This window comes from Cariama cristata, unplaced genomic scaffold (genome assembly GCF_000690535.1).
Source record: "Cariama cristata isolate BGI_N322 unplaced genomic scaffold, ASM69053v1 scaffold16270, whole genome shotgun sequence".
Classification (NCBI taxonomy): domain Eukaryota; kingdom Metazoa; phylum Chordata; class Aves; order Cariamiformes; family Cariamidae; genus Cariama; species Cariama cristata.
The window spans coordinates 1-23396 of record NW_009595413.1 but is presented as its reverse complement, the minus strand read 5'-3'; the positions used below and the strand labels follow the sequence as shown (position 1 = coordinate 23396).

The 23396-nt window shown below is 37.7% G+C and overlaps 2 protein-coding genes across 2 annotated transcripts; one reads left to right on the top strand and one right to left on the bottom strand.

The window, feature by feature from the left end:
- Positions 1–422: 422 nt before the first annotated feature.
- Positions 423–4345, top strand: N6AMT1 (N-6 adenine-specific DNA methyltransferase 1 (putative); the record flags this gene model as incomplete). The annotated part of the gene is made up of 5 exons (XM_009702052.1): positions 423–562; positions 1269–1359; positions 2241–2324; positions 3015–3156; positions 4199–4345. Coding segments are annotated over 5 exons (564 nt in total), but the record flags the coding sequence as incomplete, so codon positions are not given.
- A 4093-nt stretch (positions 4346–8438) lies between these two features.
- On the bottom strand, positions 8439–22963 carry LOC104157011 (E3 ubiquitin-protein ligase listerin; the record flags this gene model as incomplete). Its single annotated transcript, XM_009702041.1, has 15 exons — positions 8439–8892; positions 9698–9865; positions 10527–10721; positions 11238–11458; positions 12591–12762; positions 13242–13428; positions 14352–14426; positions 15323–15560; positions 15836–16049; positions 17896–18040; positions 18963–19098; positions 20975–21117; positions 21369–21473; positions 21640–21799; positions 22762–22963. Coding segments are annotated over 15 exons (2424 nt in total), but the record flags the coding sequence as incomplete, so codon positions are not given.
- Positions 22964–23396: the final 433 nt, after the last annotated feature.

Sequence of the window (23396 nt, the reverse complement as noted above, 5' to 3'; positions counted from 1 at the left end):
GATACCCAAAACCCACCTGGATGTGATCCTGTGCAACTTGCTGTAGGTGACCCCGCTTTGGCAGGGGGTTGGGCTGGGCCATCTCCAGAGGGCCCTGCCGACCCCCACCAGTCTGAGCTTCCATAATTTCTGTTGGGAGTTCAGTCTGGCTGCGGTAAATGTGTAATAAATGCTGCAGAATTATAGCCTGTGCTGCTGAGATTGTGTAATTAATAGAAACTTTAACGTTAGGTGCTAATAGGGGAAACGTATGTGTTTCCCAGTGTGGCTTGTGGTAACCAGGAGTGGTCTGTATGGGCACCAGCAGGCCTGGCAGCTCTTACGGAACCGCTGACATACCGTGGTCAGCAGGTACCTCAGCATGGCTGGGAGAAGGGCGGCAGGCTTCCTGACACTGTCTTGACTAACTACATCTGTTGCAGGTGCTCTTATATGTTACAAATAAAAGTCACCCGGAGTTTTCTGTCTTTAGAGTTGACATCTGCCTTGAAATAGGATCTGGATCTGGCGTGGTTTCATCATTTCTAGCTGCTTCTGTTATTGGATCCAGTGCGCTGTACCTGTAAGTGTAATAGCACTTAATCTGTTGCATGCAATAACAAAGAATACCTAGCCCTCACATAAATACTTTTAATTTTTACATTTCAAAAACTATTCTTTTCACAAAGAAATATTAGCTCAATTTTACAGATATGGAAATCAAAGCAAAGACAGCCTAAACTATTTACTTCAGGTGCTGTAACAATTAAGTTGTGGTGCGACTTGAATTCCATTTTCCCACTTCTTAGACAAATTGCTAAGCGTGCACTTGTATTTGCTGGGTTGAATCCTACATTGTAGCCACTGACTAGCCTTACTGACGTCTGATAACATTATTTACCTGGGTGTGTACTTGTATTTGCTGGGTTGAATCCTACATTTTAGCCACTGACTAGCCTTACTGATGTCTGAGAACATTAGTTACCTGGGTGTGGGCAGTAACTGAATTTTATTAGAGACTTGTATGTGTATATATTTATGCAAAGCTAGCATTGAAAAGGAAATCCAATACTTCAGCTTTCAGAGAGTCGTTAAAACTTCCAGTGTAGTGCTGAGGGGTTTAGCTGCTGATTGCATGTATTTTACTGGCTGTCTTTTGCTACTTTCAAAGTAAAGGATGCTGGAAAGGATATTTTCATTGAGAATGCATAAATTGGTATGTGGTTCACAGGGTTAAACTTCCAGGTGCAGCAGGCAGTAACTTACGCTTTGTAATATTTTGCTTTTAGATGTACAGATATCAACCCGATGGCAGCTTACTGTACACTGGAGACAGCTCTGCTTAACAGTGTTCAGCTTCAGCCGGTCATTACTGACTTGGTAAGACAGGTTTCAGTAATGTCTTCTTTATAGTTTTTGTAATTTTTAAATACTTATTAGAGATACTGAAAAGTAACTAACTGTGAAGTCTAGAACAAACATTCACTTAATAAACACGGATGAAAAAAAGAAAATGACAAAATGCCAAAGTGTTTCTGAAAGAAGGGAAAAACAAACTACTCAAGCTCTAAAATTCAAATTTAAGCTTTAAAAATTCATCGAATTAATTTAAAAAATTAATCACGTAGACATAGTTTGGAAAATGCTGCACAAGGAACTCTGCAGTGACCTGACGTTGTCACGGCCCTTCCTCAAATGCTCTGCAGTTCTTGGTTCTCAGCTCTTTCTGATTGAATTAGGAACTGTGCATGTTGTTACTTTTTGTTTCTTACAAAATTTGATATGGAGAAAAGCTAAGTTAGCAAGATATTTGTTTAAAATACCCTGAATATATATGTTTATAAAAGATGACCAAGATAGGCAACAATGAATGCGATCTAAAATGGATGAACAACTGCTCATACTTGAGAACTGAACTGCAGTTGTCACAGGTTGGTCATTTTGAGTAACAAACGTTAACCAATGATAAAGCCAAAGTTCTTTTATATCTAACTTAAATTCTGAACTGAGCAAGAATAAAGTACTACCTTTGTGTCCGCATATGTGTGTCTTGCTCTTCTACATCCCATATCGAGATTGTTCTGCTGTGCGCGGCTACTTCTTCTTGATGCTTCTCTTGCACATAGAAAGTAAAGTTTAGTGTTCCCGAGTCAGGCTGAAACGCCCAGAATATCCAGCAGTATGTAACTGTATTTTCACAAAACGTTTGCATTCTTTATGTTTCCAAAAAAAACCAAAAGAATCATCAACTTCATCTCCAGGTCAAAGGACTGTCTCCAAGATTAAATGGGAAGGTTGATCTACTGCTGTTTAATCCACCGTACGTGGTAACGCCTTCTGAAGAGGTAGGAAAAATTTCAAACCCACAACAAAAATGGTATTTCTACTGTCAGAGGAGAGACGGCAAATCAAATAAGCTCTGGTATGAAGACTGCAGGGGTCTTTTGAAATAGTAAAGGATGTTGTAGGACCAGCACTGTTTTAGGGAAAGTGAGTTACTAGAGTTGCTTATAAAGACTACGTGGGAATAAAGATTGCTAGCTACTGCTTCGCAGTACCTGGTTTCTCCATCAAGTAGAAACCACGTAAGGCTTCTGTTAGGCGTGCTGAGGTATTTTTATGGAAGACTTCCAATGGAAAATGCATTTGTTCCCTGCAAAATAAATGTCCTCTGCTTCTGCAGACTCCTGCTGCCCAAATTGGACCTGTGAACGCTTAAAGGGTTTTCTGGCCACCTTCCACTTGGCAAACAAGCTCATAAAACATTGCACAAAAATACATACAAAGCACGTCACAAAACGTAGCTCTTTTAATTCCATTTAAGAATAGAACCTGAAACAGAAGTAGTCTGTTCATTGCGTAGGAAGTAGCCTTGAAGTAGTGTTGCTGCATGAACTAATCTGCTGAATCAAAGTTGTCAGATTTCTCATGGCAGACACCTAAAGCTAGAGATTATGGTGATGTTTCTCCTCTAAGTACCACCGACGCTTCTGTCATCCTGTAATTACAACAATCTTTGCTTTCATTCTTCCTAGGTGGAAGGCCATGGAATAGAGGCATCCTGGGCTGGTGGCAAAAAGGGCAGAGAAGTAATGGATAGAGTTTTTCCACTAGTACCAGACCTACTTTCACCAGGAGGGCTATTTTACTTAGTCACAATTAAAGAAAATAATCCAGGTGATCACTTTCCTTGGACCTTTAAATGTGCCAATCCAGATTTAACACTGTATTAATCAAAATGTTGGTCACAGCAATGTTCTCTAGGTTATCAGACTTTGGTAAACAAGTAGCATGTAACATCAGCTGAATCCAACACAAGGTGATAGCAACTAATTGAAGATGGACAGCGTGTGTTGATAGATGTATAGATGTTCTAGGTTATTATTTAGAAATCCTGTAGGTGGCCGGAGTGTATCTGCTTCATACAAACCATGGCGTCTCTGGGCACTCATGTGCTTCTCAGCTTGCAAGTTTGCATGGGTGTCTAATCTACAGGGGGACTTTTACGTAGGCTGACGCCTCTTAGAATCCTTTTTTGGAATTCATGCCTTGTGCATCCAACATACATGAGCTAGACCAAAAATAGAAGCAAATTTACCAGAACGAGGAACCCCCTAAGCTAGTTTGGAAAATGGTAATATGTAGGTCCTGACCCCAGCAGCTCTGCAAGACTTCAGTTCCAAGTCTGAAAGGTGACTGTAAATCTTCTGAACTACATAATGAAGCCAGGCTGGTCCTTTCTCATGGAAGAGAACGGTGATGTAAATTTAAAAGGCAAAAGCATTCAGCTGGAAATACGATGTCTTTAATTTTGACATGTGTAGAGAAAAGATTTGGACTTGCTCCTTCTGATCTAATGCTTAATGGCTATATGTTATCAGTGTGTTCCAAGAAGCAAGGTTATTCTTTCAAACCTGATTGATTAGGCAGCTTTTGGGAGAAGGTGCTACTAATTGCGGTTTCTCCTACAAATTAGCTTCGTAACTGAACTGTTCATTGCTATTACTAATATCAAAATACAGAACTTTAGCTAGTAAATTGTAAGCTTTATTTGTTCTTGGTGGAAGACTAATTTGCATAAAAATTGCTGTCTGAAAGAGTAAGAGGATGGAGTTTATAATCTTTGCTTTTCAGCTTATGTTTTGTAGATACTTTAGCACTGCCTCTTGTAGCTGATGCCTATATAAACTCAGTTGTAACACTGCACTTTCATTTACAGATGAAATTCTGGAGACGATGAAGAAATGTGGCTTAGAAGGCACACGAGTACTTTCCAGGCAAGCAGGACAAGAGATGCTTACTATCCTCAGGTTTAGGAAGTCTTGATAACTGCTCTTAACCTTCCCGATACGAGGCACGCAGAAGATTCAACACAGAGGACTGAAGGTGTCAAACCAATTTTTGAGCCGATTTTCACCCTCTTAAGATGTATCCTCACTTCCTGAGTCCTGCAGTGGAACTGATCAGGACTTGGTATTTATTTTTCTTCTGGCTGTACAGGAGGTGTTACCTGGTGGCAGCAGTACAGCCCTCCTCTGGCTGTCCGCACAACGGCTTGGGGGGAACAGTGAAATACCCTACCTTGCTGCATTTGCACTTAAGCACTACAGACTTTTTCCTCTATAGGTATTTGTATTGTCAGTGTGGTATATTAAAATAACGTACTTGATATAATTCTCCCTGTTTTAGTAGCTAGTCTGTAAGTATGCTGGGTTTAAATGAATCCTTGGAATCAGCGTTACTCATTTTGGTGTAGTACCGGGCACTTTTACAGGTCTAAGGCACAATTACTGAGTTTGTTTCTGTTGTAAGGAAACAATGTACTTCCAGACAGAAAGATGCAGCTAAGTGTATCTCAAAGGCCAGCTATTACTTTTGTGAAGTCTCTGGGCAATACCATGGTGATTGTAGAACCACAGAATCGTTTAGGTTGGAAAGGACCTTTAAGATCATCAAGTCCAACCGTTAACCCAGCACGGCCAAGCCCACCACTAAACCATGTCTCTCAGCACCACATCTACACGGCTTTTAAACACCTCCAGGGGTGGTGACTCCACCACTTCCCTGGGCAGCCTCTTCCAGTGCTTGACAACCCTTTCGGTGAAGAAATTCTTCCTAATATCCAATCTAAACCTCCCCTGGTGCAACTTGGGGCCATTTCCTCTTGTCCTGTCGCTCGTTACTTGGGAGAAGAGTCCGACCCCCACCTGGCTACACCCTCCTTTCAGGTCGTTGTAGAGAGCGATCAGGTCTCCCCTCAGCCTCCTCCCTTTTATGCCATTTTACAAGGAGGGTGCTACTGTGGAGTACTGTAGAACCGTTCTCATCCATGAACAGGTATTGAGGGGGGAAAAAAAAGCATATGAGAGACTATTAAATAGTTACCGGGTAGCTAAAAACAATGACTGTAAGCAAGTAGGGAAGTGGAACACAAGTCCTCCCTCAAAACCGCTATCCCGACCAGGAAGCTATTTCCAACCACCAGACCCTGCTGAAGAGCTCTCCCCTGCAGCCTCCTCCTGTTGCCCACAGAAGATTCCAGTATGGCGTTGCCACTGGCTCAACAATTTGAGGTATTTTACTGCAAAGGCAGGCAAGAAGTGACTTTTGACTCGCACAGCTCAAACGTCAACTTACACTGGTCTGGCATAGAAGTTGTTACTCATACCGTTCTGACAGAAATAGGGACCGGACTGGATGGTGGGAAGTGTGCAGTGGTGGTGGGTTTCCATCCTAGGGGAACTGGTCTCTAGCTCAGAAGACCACTGAAAAGCAACAGTGCACTTCAACAATTCAACACCTCCCCTTCAGTACCTTCTCTGTCAATTTGTTTTTACACGGAGAAACACAAATGTGAACACAAACACACAGTAGGAGGGCTGAGAGGGAAGACACAGCCACGTTGAGGATGTTACTCAACCTTTATACAACACATTCTAGTACTTGCAACTACTGAATCTAAAACCAAAATGCATTTCATTGACCAAAATGCGGCTCAACTCAGGACTTTGTTGATTCTCACTTTCTGAGTAACTTCAGAGTCTAAGGAATGTCAAAGTCGAGAAACTGAGAGGAAACTTTTTGGCCACCTGTGAAATAACAAGTGTTTCCACAGTTTTCCACTGAAGAATTTAAGGAAAGTTCTGTTCTTCCAGCTTACCAGCTAGTCAGTTCTGAGAAGTCGTATTTCAATTTGACTGCTTCCTGCCTCTAGCGCCTTTCTGAGCTGATGGCAGACCCTTTGCTAAGCCACACTTGGTTTTGGTTTTGTTCAGTTTGCCCTTACAAAACTGTAAGGAGAAAAGGTTTTATGCTTAGTGATTTTGCTTTTATGTAGAATCATGGGGGTTTAGGTTATAATCACAGCCATGGGGCTGTTTGAATGAACCAAAATGCTGTCATCCTTAGAACACTCTAGAAGTTTTATGTTGTTAACCACTTTGGCTAATGCTGAGCAAAAGTCATAATGTCAAAAGATTTTGAGATGTAGTCACAACACATAATAGAATCAAACTACAAGTTTAACAAAGGGAAGTTTTTGTTAATCTGTCTAGCTTTTAACTGAAGAATTAGTTTTAGAAGAGGTAATCAAAGATAAAAAAGGCCATGCAGCTGGCACAGTAAATCACAATGCTCAACAGAATGCAGTTTTAAATTACAAAGGGCAGAATAATGAAAATCAGAACAGAAAGTGTAACAAAACCTAACATGATTTCAACAGAAAACGGTTGCGCTGGACTCTGACAACTGGGTGTTTGGACAAGGAGGTACACACATCCACTTCAGTCCGTCGTGAGTCCCTTCTCCTGGCCCCACTGTGCTGCCGTCTGCCGCAGCTGTCATGGAAGCACTTCTCAAAATGCAATCCAAGTAAGAATACAGATGAGCCCCGTAGGAAGCGATTCCTATTATGCTCCCATCATCCCAGCAAAGACTGGGAACCAGTGACAGGCCAGGTAACAACTTTTTTTTATTTTTTTTTAATTTTGAAATTTGCCATGTCTACACAGAGGTCTGCACGTACGCTTAGCATTGCCAGGGCACGCCTATTCCCTTCTCCTAGCACACCAAAGAACATGACATTTTCTGGAGAGTTTTGGGAGGTGTATTCCTGCACTCAGTGCACATGAGAAGAAGCTGGGTGGCAGACACAGACTTTCTATGCAGGGTCAAACTTAGCAAGAAAAAAGCAAAAAATCCTGCCCCCCCAGACACCGAGGCATTGCTCTGTCAGCAAGCGCCAGGGTCAAAACACTTACTGCTGCTTTGCAAGTGCCTGCGCTGCTTCTTGCCGGACCAAGACAAAAGCTCTCCGCAAGGCTGCTCCTGCAGACAATTTGCAAGTTAGGGCCTGCTAGAAGAGTTTAAGATGGCTCTTTTCTAGCAATACCTGGTTAACCACAACTGGCCCTCAAATCAGTTATCGAACTACGAAGAAGTCATTTACAATAACCAAAGTGACGCAATGGAGACAATCCTGGAGTATCAGTAGATATGAAACAATACAGCTTGCTCCTTAATCTATGTTTTCAGTTAGAGCTTTTCAATACCAGTTTTAAATCCTTCCCATTATCTCTTTCGCAAAAAATGTCAAGAAATTTCTCCTCTGAAAGCCCAGTGTTACCTGTTAAAAATACAGACTTAAGTTATCAATAGCTAAAACTCATTTTTAGAGCTGTCACCTCAAAAAGGGACCAACTTTGAGAAAACATACAGAATTAAAAAAACAGCTGTTGAGGTACAGCCAATTGAGTACGCACCTCAAACTCGGCACCTGAAAGTTTAGACTATTAATTTCTGAAAGTTTATCACAGAGAAGAAGAGACAGCAATCCAGAGACTACGGAGGTTGGCAAAACTCATTTATTCCCCCCCTTTTATTGACTTTTCAAAGAAATCCACTGCAAATACCATCCAAGTTAGAATATATTGGTATGCTACTGCTGTTAAAAAAAGGCATGAAAAAAAAATGTATAGTTGAAGTCAATATTAAATTCTGATACTAGTCCTTATTATTATGGGACAGTGTATCCAGTGTACGTTCAGTGACAGTTAATTTGCCAGATAATGAAGACATTAAGTGAAATAATGAATACGAGAACTGATCAGTGTGTACGCCTTCTCTTTAAAAGCCTACTGGCAATAAATAGGTAGTGTTTTTCACAGCCAGGCAGGAATGATTGGACTCTCTCCACTTACTTGGGCTTCCAAGTGTTCATGTTTTTAGGGTGCTGAGCGGCTGAGGGCTTTTGGGAAAACAAGACTGTTACAGGTGAAAGCTCAGTTTATAAAGATGTTAATTAAGAGCATGCTATGTTTAAATTTTATGCTTTAACAGAAGGTTAGCACCCTAGTTCCAAGCCTTAATGTCTAACAGCAACAACATTCTTTTTTCTCCCATAAGAGGAACTATGATGAACGCACTAATCAAAAATCACGTCTTTATACCACTTAAGTTAAATTCACCTGTTATATTAAAAGGCCTGATTTGGGTTAAGTGCATAACACTATGTTAGGATATACCTAAAGTAAGAGGTTTTAATCAGCTATGCTGTGGCTTAAACACCACTTTTCAGACATAAATCTGCATTATTTCTGAATTTTTAATACATCTCAGTATCTTAAAAATATACAAATTAAAATAAATTATTCTTATATATTTCTTTATATCAAAGAAGTATCTTCAAACTTACAAAAAACAGTCCAGAGGTAAACATGTGTCATATCCCACTAGTCAAGAACTTAAAGTAACTGACATTCTTTCCAACTAGTTAGCTTCTTTCAACATACAGTTTATTGCCTCCTCTTCACTTATTACTTAGCTCCCAGAAAGAAGACAAACCGTTTTATTTCAGAAAAATGTCTCTCGACAGAGTGGACAGGTGGATTTGTTGCTGGATGTGAACCATTTGTACTGAAAGAGAAATACACCTGTTTAGTATACGAATGCAAGCGGCAGTATCAGGAACGCTGGTTTATCACCAATAATAAACATCATTTGCCAATGACTATAACTATCAAAACATTAAATGAACTTTAAAAAAAAAAAACAAGAAACAGTAAAAAAAACCCTTTCCACTTGTGTATATATACACATATGTATTTGTATATGTACATACACACATTGCACACACACACACAATACTGAAGTTTTATTCTAAAAAACCTGACACAAAGGAATTCTCATCCAGTCTCCTTTTAGACTACAAAGCTAGCGTTTTTAAAGCAGAAGCAACTCCTCCGGCGTATGGCCGTACAGATGCCAACCTGTTCCAGTACACTCTGGAACTGTACAACTAACACCTAGGAGGACTTGGATATAGTTAAACGTTAATTATGCAGACCAGCACGGGTTTACTAAAGAGCATGCTGCAGAAATTAAAGTTAACTTTTTCTGTTCCCATACCTGGGCTGGTAACAACACGATGCTGTTGCTACACCCTACGTAGATGTAACAGCTTTTGTCATAGTGAAGGTGAAACGGACAGTTGTCATCTGCCAAGTGTAGCACTCCCTCTCTCATTCCATGCCCTTACAGCTTAGTACAGAACCCAAACAAATAACTTGCGAGTTCAATTAATCCCAGATATTCCAATGGCATAATGGAGAAGTGATGGTATTACAATAGAAGTTCCTGGTTCAAACTATAAATGGATAAACTATTTTTTATATATATCATACATATAAACTATTTAAAAAGATTTAGCCTAGGTACTTACCAAGCAAGCTGAATGAAACTTTTTCTTGCATGTTCTGCAAGCTTTTTTGGGAAGAGAGTAGTTGGAACCATGAATGACTGAAAAACAGATCATGCAATCTTCTACGCCCTCAAAACGTTTATCCACGTTATTTTTCCACAAAGATAAGCCTTCCATAATACTTCCATTCTAACAGAGGGAAAAGAGAGTTAATACTGTAGAACCCCTTCAGAATATTCTTACTGTTATTCCTAAGTGCATGAAGGAAACAAAGCCTGAAGGCTTTCTAATCTGAAATTATATGCAATATATGCAGTGAATAATTTATAAAGCCAACACATGAAATAAAGGTGGTAAGTCTAATCGATAGAAATGCACGCATTCATCACAATGAAAAGAATGCACTTCGGAGGACTTAAAAGGGGATTTAAATTTTTTCAGTCACTGTTTTGTTTTGTTCCAACCACTGATGCTGCAACTTCAGCAACTGCCAATCTTTTAGAGAACTTCATGTACTGGATTTTTGGGTTTGGGTTTTTTTTGTTGTTGTTTGTTTGTTTTTCCAAGTTATAGTTGAGATGGCATTGCCACACAGGGCAAACACTGGCCCATGCCTTAAGAGATCCAAATTTTCAACTTTGGCTATGGATTTAACAGGACTTATTAGGCCAATAATTTTACCTCTGTTTCAGCATCTGGAGAAACGCAGATGGTAGGAATGACCAATTCCATAAAGTCCCTTGAGATCGACTGATGAGATCCATTATACAGATCTGAATAACACTGCATTGCTAGCAATATTGTTCTATTGTCAGGACTCTTCAAAACTGGGGGCTTTCTCTAAACTCACCTGATGTGTAAGATACGTGCTTAACTGTAGCATCCAGTTGCGCCACTGCTGTACAGCCACACCAACTCTCTTTCCGCTCTCAACTGCTATGGATCCCAGTGGGTAATTTGATGGAAGCTGTATTATTAGCTCAATAAATATATCATCAACTGAATAGGTAGCAATGACCTCCCGTGCTGCAGACCGAGCTTTTACCTATGAAAAAAAATGCACATATTAAAAAACTCCACAGAGAGATATGCACCATCTCTGGTCTTTTTTTATATATATAGAAACCAAAAATACTTTATTACTACACACATTAAATAATTTTCTTAGACCAAGAAAACACTGTTCTCAAAGAAAATAAAAAACCTACTCATATCTTGGCAAAACAAAAAGAAATTACCAGCCATTCTTCAATCTACTGATCGCTTACATTTTTTAATAAATCAAAAAGAAGTATATTGATAGCAGTGTCTTCCACTTACCTTCTCAACTTCTCCAACATCACAAAAGCCATTCTTTTCTTTTTTCCCAAACAGAATATGAAAAAACATCAACTTAATGTATCGATACCAAGCTAAATTATGTTTTCATCGGTCATTTAGAACAAGAAAAATGCCATCATATAAAACACTGTAATACAGTCTGGTTCTGAGAAGTAACATTTCTTAAAATGTTTGCAAAAAACTAAAGTAAATCAAAAAAAGGACAGGAATTCTTACTAACCGTCATGCCATTAAATAACTGTGTGCTAGTCTGAACAGAAGATATTTCCTGTGAAGAAAGCACGCTGCTGACATACTTGCTTGTAAATTTATCTACAACACTGAAGACGCGTTTCTCACAGCTGTTCCACCACAGCCTGACCATGGCTGGCAAGTCTTGCAGCGTGATTCGGTAGACAGAGCAGGCCAAGTGCGGAATCTGGGCTGAGAGGACGCCCGTCCCTGGGAGGGAAAGAAAGGATGCTGAAATGCTTCAACACGAGTCACAGATGTTGGCTCCTCCACACCGTGTACAAAAATTTTGGTACCAACATAACTGTGGTAGCCAGAATTTCCGGTACGTGCTCCTTCTGTGTTTGCTGCTCTACGTGCTTGTTTGACTCTGCCTTTCCCCGTCAGTCTGGTCTCTTTGTTTCTTAGGCAAACACTTCACAACTGGAAATTCATCTTCTCATTTAGAGATACACTGTAGGCATACTACCAGAAATCAAGAGTAATTTTATATTCTAGAAATTACAAAATGCTCACTTTGGAGCAAGCAAACAGTAAGATGTTCAGAGCACGTTTGAGGTTTGCAGTGTCCTATAGAAGGGCACGAAGAGATAAGGGAAATCTTTCTCTTGGGATGTCATATTAGTAATTCTTTCTCACTGTCATCCACATAAATTGTTCTGCAACATACAGTGATCTTCAAGCAAAAAATTAAGAAATGGAAACTCAGTATCTTTGCTTACATCTGTACAGGTACATAAAATAACAATTTCAATGAAGTAACTTTAAAAACAAATTCTCTTTTTCATGTTTCTCAGCTGAAAAAAACCACACCCGTGTATCTTCTCTCATCATATAACTGGTGTTCTGAACAGCATGACCAAAACAACGCACAATTTAACATCTCAAACATTTCAAACAATACATATAAAAATATATTTTTGTTTTTATTTATGTATTGAAATAGAAGGAAAAAAAATGGAAATTCCATTTAGCATATAAAAAATATCTAGAAGGAACGGAGACGTCCCACAATAGATGACACACTTTTAGCATTTTGGAATGTTTGTGTACATTCAGAATTCAGAGAGCAGCAATGTATTATTTCTGCCCGAAATGAACAATCTAAGCATCTCCTGTTTTGTTTTGGGTTTTTTTTCTTTAACTTTCTGATAAACATTTCAACTTTGGTTAAGCTTCAAATGGAGAGCGTTAGCCAAAGATTTTTAAACACATGTATGTATTCTTCCATGTCTGTGTGTATCTATTTTGTTTTTCTAAACGTGTATTTTTAAGCAGAAAAACGTATTTCAACTTCAGCAGTATCAAAACTCTCAAATGCACAAATACAATTTTTACTAACCTTTGACATCTAAATGAAGCTCTTCAGTAAAGAAGGTTTTTGTGTCCTTACTTGGAACTTCTGAAGTTGGCCCAGAAAAGACAGGGTTTTCAGGCATAAGCCTGAACAAGTGATAAAGCAGTTTATTTAAACTTTTAGTTCTTCTAAGGTATTGTGAGTAGAGAACTCGCAGCTGGTAAGTGTTAAAAGAAAAAAAAAAAAACAAGAACAAAAACGAAACAAACACAAAATACAGATGAGACTTAACAAATACAGCGTTCTCTGTAAATAATACAAGTATGTTCCTGCAGGGAGGAAACGCAAGACTGTGATTCAGAACAAGTGTTTAGTTTGGAAGAGTGATTTAGTTCTCTGCAGCATTTTGAATGATTAGACGAGCATAAAATGTAGCAAGCTTGTTTGAAAATGCAGGAATGAATCATCTATTAATGAACCTGAATTCTTTATTACTGTAACATTACCATCCTTAACTATTGCAGTGCAGAAATCTAAGCCTATTGATGCTTTCAGAATTCCACCAATTCTGCAAAAACAAGTGGTAGAAAGATACATAATTGAAAGAATAAAATGGCTGGATGAAACGTCAAGATTCAAACCAAATAAGAAATTACTAAGAAATCCAGTTAAAAGGAAAAGACTCTGAACGTATACCTGAGAAGAAGCTGCTTTGAAGAAAGCTAATGTTAACTTCCAAGTGAGCAGATATCCTAGAACAAGGCAGAACTCGTCACTCAGGGGCTGAATAACTGCAAATTCCCCAACTGGAATGCATTCCAGGATGTTTTCTAGCAGGAGTTCTTGAGTGGCCAGGACAGACATAAGAGCTGCTGGAGGTGACCTATGGAAAAACGTTATCTGGCATTGTAAACGCAGATCTTGAGCAGAGCATTAACTGAATTTATATTCACAGTTTTCCTAGAAAAGTCATGTTGGTAAAGCCATGTAATGTAGAAGATAAAAGGGGCCTTTTATTACAGGAAAATTTACTTTCAGATTCACACATTAATGCTAGATTTTAAGATTTTAATTTTAATTTTTTTTTTTTTTGCCTGAAAGGACAGTTGGTGTTTTTACCTCTTGCAAGACAAATATAAACTGAATGCTGATCACATAACGTGAAAATGGTCTATGGCTAAGCTGATTTAACCTACACTTGGACAGCTGGTTTGCTTGCTTGCTAGGTCAAGTCACACCAACAAAGGAGGAGCTGAACAACGGATCTCCTGATCACTGAATGTCTTGGTTTGGTTTGGCTTTGCATTAAAAAGCTTTCTGCAGCTCCACAGTAAGGAAAGATATTAATTATTGGGCTGAAGTACAAAAAAAAATTAATGTTGTTGTTTTAAAATCAGTTACTGTACTCCCTCTTCAAACTGCTGACCCAAGCTATATAAAACATCCAGGCCAATTCTGGAGGTTCAAGAGACTGAAGTTACCTGTGCAGCCGGACACATTCTGAGCACAGCAGTCCAGTAAAAATCTTGTCAAGATTTTACAATATAAAGCATATATGTTGCACTTACTCTAGTAACTGTACCTAGAAAATTGCAAATGCTGTTTCTAGTTTTAGTACAAAGGCAGATTTAACCAATTATATTGAATATTTTCAATATTTATGTCCCTGTTGTCATAGCCATGGCATTTTTTTTTTTCTTTTAACATTTCCAGACAGATGACTACTCTGCTGCAAATCTCAGCTCTTACAACACATTCTAAAAATATGGAAAACAGTCATAAAAAACATGAAGAAAAAATACACACAACGCTGATTCCTCCTCTTCGTCACCATAAGATTTGAGATCTTCATCATCAAATTTAGGCAATTCAGGCATTAATCTACAGAAATATGGAAAAGAAGATTTAATTTTTAGTATATGTGATGCACAGTTTTTTGCTTATCAATGTCAGCATTAATGATAAGCAATAAAATAACAGCAATTATTCCTTTATAACCACACAGACTCTTTAAAAGACATGTCACCATTGCAAAGATGGGCCTGAATGACAGCCAACGAGCATGTAGACTTCCTCAGTTCTTTTCCAGACCTTTTACACTTCCCGAGTCATGCTAAAATAAACTGCTCTATCAGAATAAAGCTATTGAAACTTTATGCCTCAGTATAAGTGAAAGATAATGGTAGCATCATATGCTTAAGCTGGGTGGCTCACAATCTGCATTTTGAGCAAATGCACGCGCTGTTTTTCAAATTCTGTATTCTCGCTTTTGGTATTAGAGATATACAAAAAGGTTGACAAGAATATTACACATTTTTATTCACTTTCTTCATTTCTTATCTAAATTAGTGAAAATAAAAAGGTCATACTATTTAATGATACTGTTAGACCCAGATCAAACCTGGAATATTTCAGTTTACATTTTAGGATTCTATGAGTGTTAAAACAGGGGCCAAAAATAAATAGCTTTATAGTTATGATACTGCTATCTATGAAATTATGTTACAAAAAATAAAATTGTATCTTCATGTACTGCAGTAAAATTTCTCAGTATATATTTAGTCTTTTACAATTAAATTTAGCATTCATAGCTTCATATAATGTCCTCCAGAACACAAATTGCCCAGTTAAGGATTCACTCCCATAATGGAACACAACTGCTAAACATCCATCTATAACTGCATGTTCTACAGCACATTTGGTTAAAGAAAAAAAAAAAAAAAAGCAGGGGGGGCGTGTGGGAGGTGAGGGAAGTGAGAAATCTGTTTGATTCTTACTTGTACAACATATGGTAGACAGAAATTTGCACAGGTCTAGCCCGGAAAAGCAACAATGGAGATAACGTATTTAGTAGAGTCTGGAGTTTATCTGGAAGATTTGTTTTCTGGCCTGCAACAAACTTTGCTGGCAATTTATGGTTTAACAACTGGTCCTTCGAGATGTAAGTTAGAGCTTCACCCAAAGATGTTAATACAGAGTTCTGAAAAGAGCCTTCAGATGCGTTTTTGGTTTCTCCTATTTAAAACAGAGAAAGACAAGCTGTGATACAGAACGTATGGTTGGTATCAGAAACAAGCATTACTAGAAACAACTCAAACTGCACTTATCAGAACACATCTAATCTTAGGAATCACAATGTTAAGCGCAATTACTTTACTAATTAACAAGGAAGTGTTCAAAAAAGTGAGTTTTTATAAACTATGTTGACACAGTATTCCTATAAATTAAAAAATACGGCTCGTCAAGTTCTGCTTCAGGTACCAGTACTACCCTTCTTGCCATGTACTTGCCTGTGACTTTCACCAACAAAGGTAACAGCAAATCGTGAATTCCCTCAGAAAAGAATTCTTTCCATTCACTGATCAAGTTCACAGGAAGGTTTTCAGTAGTTTCAGGAGCCGCAGCTTCAAAGTAAGCGCTAAGGGCAGATGCCAAGTCACAACTGACACAAGCAAAAATCTGCACAAGTGGGACATGATAAAGCGAACGGTTTTCACTCGTTGTCTAGAAGGAAAAAATAAGAGGAAGATTTCTTAACCATCAACATGCTTTAAAATATGTTTCACAGTCACTGTCTATACCAGAAATCTTAATTTCGAAGAAGACTCAATTGCAAAGATCATTTTAAAACGATGGAGGGGTGGCGGTGGGGAGTTCCAAAAAGTAACCTGTACTTTAGTACGACTTATGGAAATGAATGTCCAAGTTTCACCAACATTTAGAATCCTGGATTGCTTCCCTTATATGACCTTCTTTATAATGACAGAAAGAAGCTGCCACCAAGTTGATTCAAATAGAAACATATGCAGCTGTAGCTTACCTGTAGCACTTGCGCAGCCAAGTGAGCCAAAACCAGTATGTGAAGTGCTCTCACCTTTCTCTCCCACACATAAGCGCCGTACCAGTATCATACTTGTATTCCCAAATTGCAAAAGCCAATTGACAATACACTATTTAAATGGGAAATTATTGAAGAGGCTATCAGGAGAGTATTTCCTCTCCCCCAACATAGCTCCTTCTTCTCATTTTTATTCTTACTAGTTTCCCCCCAAAAGGAGGATCATTAAATATTAAAAATATTGCCAAGCACTTAATCTATACAACAAGTTTTTCATACAAGTTTGTTGTTTGGTGTTTTGTTTTTTTTTTTAAATAAAAATACATATATATACAGTTTTGAGGCACATACAGCATAGGTAAGAAGATTAACCCTGAGACCAAGGCAGCCACATAGATGTTTCTGGCCTGCCCTTAGAAGTGTGCAGTGACAGAGGGCACTATAATTAAAAAAACAAGCTACAGGGCGAGAGATTCTGTATCTTTATTTGATTAATAAAGAAATAGTCAGATGTTCACTCTGATCTGTTTTCTAACAGTGTTAGAATATAATTTTGATGTTTTAGGTGATCAGTTAGATACCGAAATGCTGATACTACTTTTCATTCCATTAATTTTTACATGTCGTGTTAGACTTTGGTCTTAAAGGGATATTATTTTTCAACATAGATACCTACAGCAGACATATTGCAAAATTATTCTCCAATTACCAATGCCATTACTAAACATATCACTTCAAGAGTGAGGTAATTTCATCTCCATATACAAAAAGGAACAGGAGATATAGTATTGCCTGTGCTTTTAAGACAACATGACCTTTGTCAAAGCTCAATGAAAAAAGGATTTTGTGCAATTCTTTTTAATATTGTGTCAAATATTTGCTTGGTTGAGATGACTATGTCACTGCCATACGCAGGGAATAATCTAAAAAAGTAAGTACATCAAAAGTGAAGATGCAACATTAGCACTCATGTGGTAGGTAAAGTTTATGTTCTTAGTTCCGTATTTTGGTTGAAATGCCTTTTAAATTATCTTCGAAATGCTGAGTACCCAGCTATTAATATTGGTCATTACTCTAAAGTACTAGAAAGTTAACACACACATTAGATGAAACAAAGTTAAAATTGTTAAGACCATTGTGTTCTAAAATCTAAGAACGAACCATGAGGGGCACTCCGATTTCCATTCCTCTCGGCAATCCTCACGCACCTTTGTTCAATTTTAATCGCTATGTGGCACCGCTTCTACAATGTTCTACTGTATCATCCTGATACCCAACTTCCCGCTTTGTAAACAGACAGGTGAACTTTTAACATATAGCTCTGAAAGTTTTAGAATGAAATGTCAATCAGACAGCCCAGTAAGATTATAAATATTTAGTTATTTTGTAGCCTATTTTTTACACCCCCCCCCACCTCCCCTGCATCAGTCCGGTAGGATTAGAGGGCATCAGGAGGATCCATCCTATCAAAAGCTGCAATGCAACACTTTGTGACAGTCTCCTCCGTCTCACCTCTAACCAAGCCAGCATGGAGCACATGATAAAGTCCCATTCCTTATCGGCCAAGGGAGCTGTGGAATACTTCAGTGACAAGGGAAGGTAACGCATCATCTCTATGTTGAAACCAAGCAACTGAGCACTTCTTTCTTTCAGATCGCTGTAATAAAAACACAACTAAAGCTTACATATCGTCACATTGTAGACACAAGTATTTTTATTCTTGCCTTCACTCCTTCTCTTGGGACAAATCAGTCTTGTACCAGGCTCTGCACCATGCGCTTTTGATGCTCTGTCCTTCCAAGCCAGAACACTACATTAGCTGCCAAGTCTACGTCAGTCAGTCAGCAGGTACAACACCGACTATCAGAGCTACTTGCTCCTTCACCTGTTAGACAGATTCCTAAAACTGTACCATCTACATACTCGCTCAAGTAATATACTTACATAAACTATGAAACTTAGCATTTTTAACTAAATCAATGGAAGAAAAATAATCATTTAAGTTACTAATTTTAAAAATAAAATATAAGCCCTCAAGTGTCCAAATAGCGTACATTATGTTGAGATTTTGTTGCCTGCATTTTTCTCACTATACTCAGGGCAAACGAACCTCAGTGTATTTTCACTCCTTGCTGGAAGCTTTCCAAGTTACATTTTCAGGTCCAGAATTTAAAACAACAGACACCTAAGTGTGGTATCCAAGTTTTCTTTCTGCTACCTAAATAAACAATCAGCATTTGGAACTGAATATCCAGCAAAATCTACAAAAGTTGGTCAATTCTGAATGCTTTTGAAAGCAGCTGACATCCAGGTGCATAAAAAAAAAGCTCCTAGTTTCCCAGCCTTCAGCCCCTCGGGTAATTTTCTTCAGCATGAGTTATTAGATACTTAAAGACAGGTACATTAAACTGAGGGATGAGGTTCTACAAAGGCTTCAAAATGTAATATTAGAGCGGTGGATGGCAGTTGTAACTTACAAATTGATTCTGTTGATTTTGTTCGAGTTATTAACCACTTTGTATTTTTAAACTCTTGTTTTAGAAATTTAAAAGGTAAAATTATCTCAAAGTTGTACTTACCAGCTAAAGAGAAAGCTGTCTTCATTATCGTTTTTCCAAGATATTATGATTTTTAGTATTCCAGGTAGCAGATGATCACAATCAATACTTTTATCCTTCAAGCAGGAGTTCAAAATGGAAAGACACCCAAATGCTCCTATAACATAATAAAAATATCATACTCAATGAGTCTTAATTATCACAACAAAACAAACATTAGCATGTGTGTCAACTGACTGAATCATTTTATTTGAACTTAACATCAATATCTAAGACAGTTTGAATAATACCTCAGCTTTCTCTTTGAACATTTAATCCAGAGATGCCATTGTTAAATCAAAAATACTATTATCCAACCCAAACTTAAAAACAATCAAACAAAAAAAACTCAAATCAACCAAAAACTCCTATAAGATTAATTATTGGTTTGCACAATTAACAAAAAGGAAAAATACCTGCTAAGATTTAAATCCATCTGTGCTACTAAAAACGTAGTATGCTAAGCAATAATTTGGACAGATAATTAAGTAAATGTAACCGCGAGCTGTGAAATCCAGTATTATTGTAAGAGTGTTATTTTTTACTTTCAGAGTGAAGTACTGATGTTGCATTAGTACTATTTTCCATTTTTAAGGAAAACTGCATGTATCTGCCTTTCTTGGAGAACATTTCTTATACGCATGACAACAGAGAACTGAGTTAAAGTCCCATATAAGCATAGCAAAAAAAACCAAACAAATAACCCACTTCACTTAAGCAGCAGCACAATTATTTACCAGAACTTTACCAGCACTTTCCTGATCTGAAAAAAACCTAAAACTTGAATGGTAAACCTACAACCTACGCCACACTTAATGGGAAAATTTGGGTATATATTGTCTGCTTGGGAATGCCTAGGAAAACGAGAAGCAGCAAAAAGGAAAATGCAGAACAGCGTTACAAACAAGAGCACTCCACAGCAGGGGAGGAGTGAGGATCCTTTTTCCCATTTTCTGTTTGAAGTTTCAGAGATACATTGGTTGGTTCAACAGTTCACTCAGAAAGCCAGGAAGGCTTAAATAATTAGGGAAACTAGCACAGTAGAAAGATTCAAGATTCCTCTCAATTGCTGCATGACAGTGCGTAACACTGAAAATTTTCACACTTAAAGGACATCCACTTGAAGAACTCATCTGAAAATCTGAGGACACTGCCAAGGGACAGCTGTCCACTGTTTACAGTCACCAAAGATAGTTTTTTCAATTTAAGCAAGCACAGTCCTGTTAAAAAATACAAAATCATCTTTCAAGTTTTTACACAGGCTGATCACTAATACTATGTGCAAGAAAGCACAAAATCAGTACTGAGGAAAAAGAGAAAGTTCTTTTAAATGACACCTAATTCAAACATGTAGAAGGACCATGTGCGACCATTTCCAAAGAATTTTCTTGCAAAGCAACAATTTTGTGAGAATAAAAAAGGTTTCCTAAAGGATATTCAAAGCAGTATTATAAACGCATCTCATTCCCCTCTAAGCAGTTTTTCAAAAGCTGCTGAAAGTGTACGTAGAGCAGTTCTGACTCAGCACACTATATCCCATGCACTGGAAGAACTACTCAAAAATTATACACAAACTGCAAAAGAGTTTTTGCCAAAGCATCTAAAGACAATCATGATGCTACCAGTTGACAATAGTGATGTTGTTGCATGCTGCATAAAACCTAAATGATCAGTTGAAAACTTTGGTATTTATAGATGCGTTGAAATCAGATAGACCAAACAAGAAGTAAGGCAATATCAAAATTCTTTTAACAGTTTCAGCCTAAAGCCTTCAGTTCTACTTTTGTACCAGGCAGTATAGCTTGTACTTCCTTAATCAAGCAGAAAACTACTATGCCAAACTGTCTAGAAGAAATACACAAGCTGAGAAGATATTGCTTTCTAGGAAAAGAAATGTATTATTGTAGTTAACGTGCTTTATCTAAAAGCAAACATCACTGCAAAATAACTTTCTTAAAACTTAATGAAGTGGACTGAGGTAAGAACATACTCACCATCAGTGCTGGAAAGCTCTGTCTGTGTGCATGTCATAAGTTTGGCCACACAGAGGAAGACAAGTTCTTTCTTTTCTTCCTCAATTAAAAAAGGAGCTAGACACTGAAGCGTATGCAACCTGCCCTCTGTTAATGGCAGAAACCTATTCATACAAGCAAAACATCAAGAATGACACAAAAACTTAAGTAGTAAAATGTCAATCTGTTCATAATGATCTAATATCTTACGATGTAACTAATGCCACACACTAAACCAAGTCTCACTTTTACATACCATACACACATATATTACCAGATTTTCACTCTTCGGTTGTCATTCATCAGAATCAGCACCATTTAACGTTATCAACATTTGCAACAAACTAAAAGTTTACAGGCAGCAATATTACGATACCCTTCTGCTGTCTTGAAAAGTTGCTTCCTCTCCCAGGATACAGTGTTTTCCGCACGAATCACTTTAGCCATGGTTAAGGACCAGAGTCTTCCATGTTCCTCTGATCTTCAAAGAAGAGGAAAGACCCTGGTTAATACGTACAGGCCCACAGTTCACAACAAAAGCATTTGGACGAAGTTTGAATCGATACACGAAAGGAAATGCGGTGGCACTTTATACAATGCAAAATATGAAGACAGAGTTACAGGTTTTTTCACTTGTTCTTACATACCTGTCAAATATTGTTTGCTGAAGGCTAGCTGTATTACCAAGTGTACTGAACTTCTCATATGTGATGTGCATTTCTTCTAACATATGAAGATATTCCAGAAGCAGGTAAGGAGGATTCTCCAATTCTTCAATCCATTGTAATGAGTACAACAGTTCTGCAACTAATAAAACAACAAAAGTTGTTGTTTACAAACAACTGCTGGATATATTCAGTGCCTGAGCAAGAAGTTTCAGGTCAAGGTTTTGTTGGGTTCTGTTGGTTTTTTTAAATATGTTTTTAATGCATTAAGAAGGTGATATTTACACGCAATCTTAGGTGCTTCAAACGGTGAACTGGCTATTTGCCATTGCATCACAAAATACAAGAGAAGAAAAATCTACAATATAATCTATTCTAGATGTTCAGAAATTTTAAAGCAAATCAAGCATGACAAGAAGTCTAACTCCTCTCTATTATCCTTTTTTTTTTTTAAATATATGTAATTCTTGCAGACAAGGCAATCAAGATCTAAGTCCAGGAAAAAACAAAAACAAATTTGATGCTAATAGTTAGCTTGCGGTTTCTTTATTAGCTTACAAAGACCTACACTGAACAATTACACTTCTCATCATGGTGAGACTTTTGGAGACAGAATTGTTAATTTCATAATGCTGGCTCTAATTTCAGCATTCTATAAATAAAAAGAAACAAGATTCCACATGGTGGAATTGAGAAAAATTGCTGCCTCAAAATATCTTTTCATTATGGCTAAACACTCCGAGCATTTATTTGATCGCACAGATACAGTTCCTATTGCCCACTCAGGCCAAGGCACCATGGGTTTTGACAATGAACAACTTTGAAGTTCATTGCAAATTCAAAATTCCCCAAATTCAAAATTCTGTTGAGATAGCAGGTATATTATCACAAAAGGTCCTAGAAATAGAAACACTATATTTGCGCATACTTTTAAAGGAGAACTGAAGGAAAAAAAAAAAACACACAAAACAACAACAAAAGGTAAAAGGATGATTTCTCATACCTATATGCCAAACTTTAACCATTCATTTCTAACTATTAATTCCGGTTAATTTAGAACTAGTATAAAATGAAATTCCTTTAAGTTTTACCATTGTAACTTACTTATATTGTCAATTTTCTTTCTTTCAGCATCATCATTTCCATGGACTAAACCATTTTCCAATACAAGTAGCACCATTTTACTTAATAAGGCTGAAGTACACAGGTGGCCTGGAAGTTTAGTAGTGCCACACAGCTTCACGCATGATCCCAAAGGTTCACAATTCATACTAAGCCTTCCTTCCAAAAGAGGTTTGTGCATCCACTGTAATATGTGCATAAAAAGAGTATGAACAAATAATTGACATTTTAATGACGCATAGAAGAGCTATGATCTGTTTAACCTCAAAAATTCAGAATTATTAAAAATAACCATGAAAGACACAAATTAACACCAAAAGCACAACGGTGAGGATGACCCACTCCAGCATATTAAAAAAAACTAAATGCACAGCAGTAACTTGAAACTGCATTGCTGTCTCAGAAATAAATCTGTATCTGTAGAACTTCATATATTTTACAAGAAATACTAAAGTTACTGAAGATTGGTGGTTGGACAGGAAATTTATGTCCTTCCCCACTCTCCACTCTATGTATGTCAGCATTTTGTTGACAGTCAGCGTATCATGTTCCTCTGCATATATCGGTGTCTTCACAAAATGAGTCTTACAGAAGAACTAACTTAAAGATAAGAACAT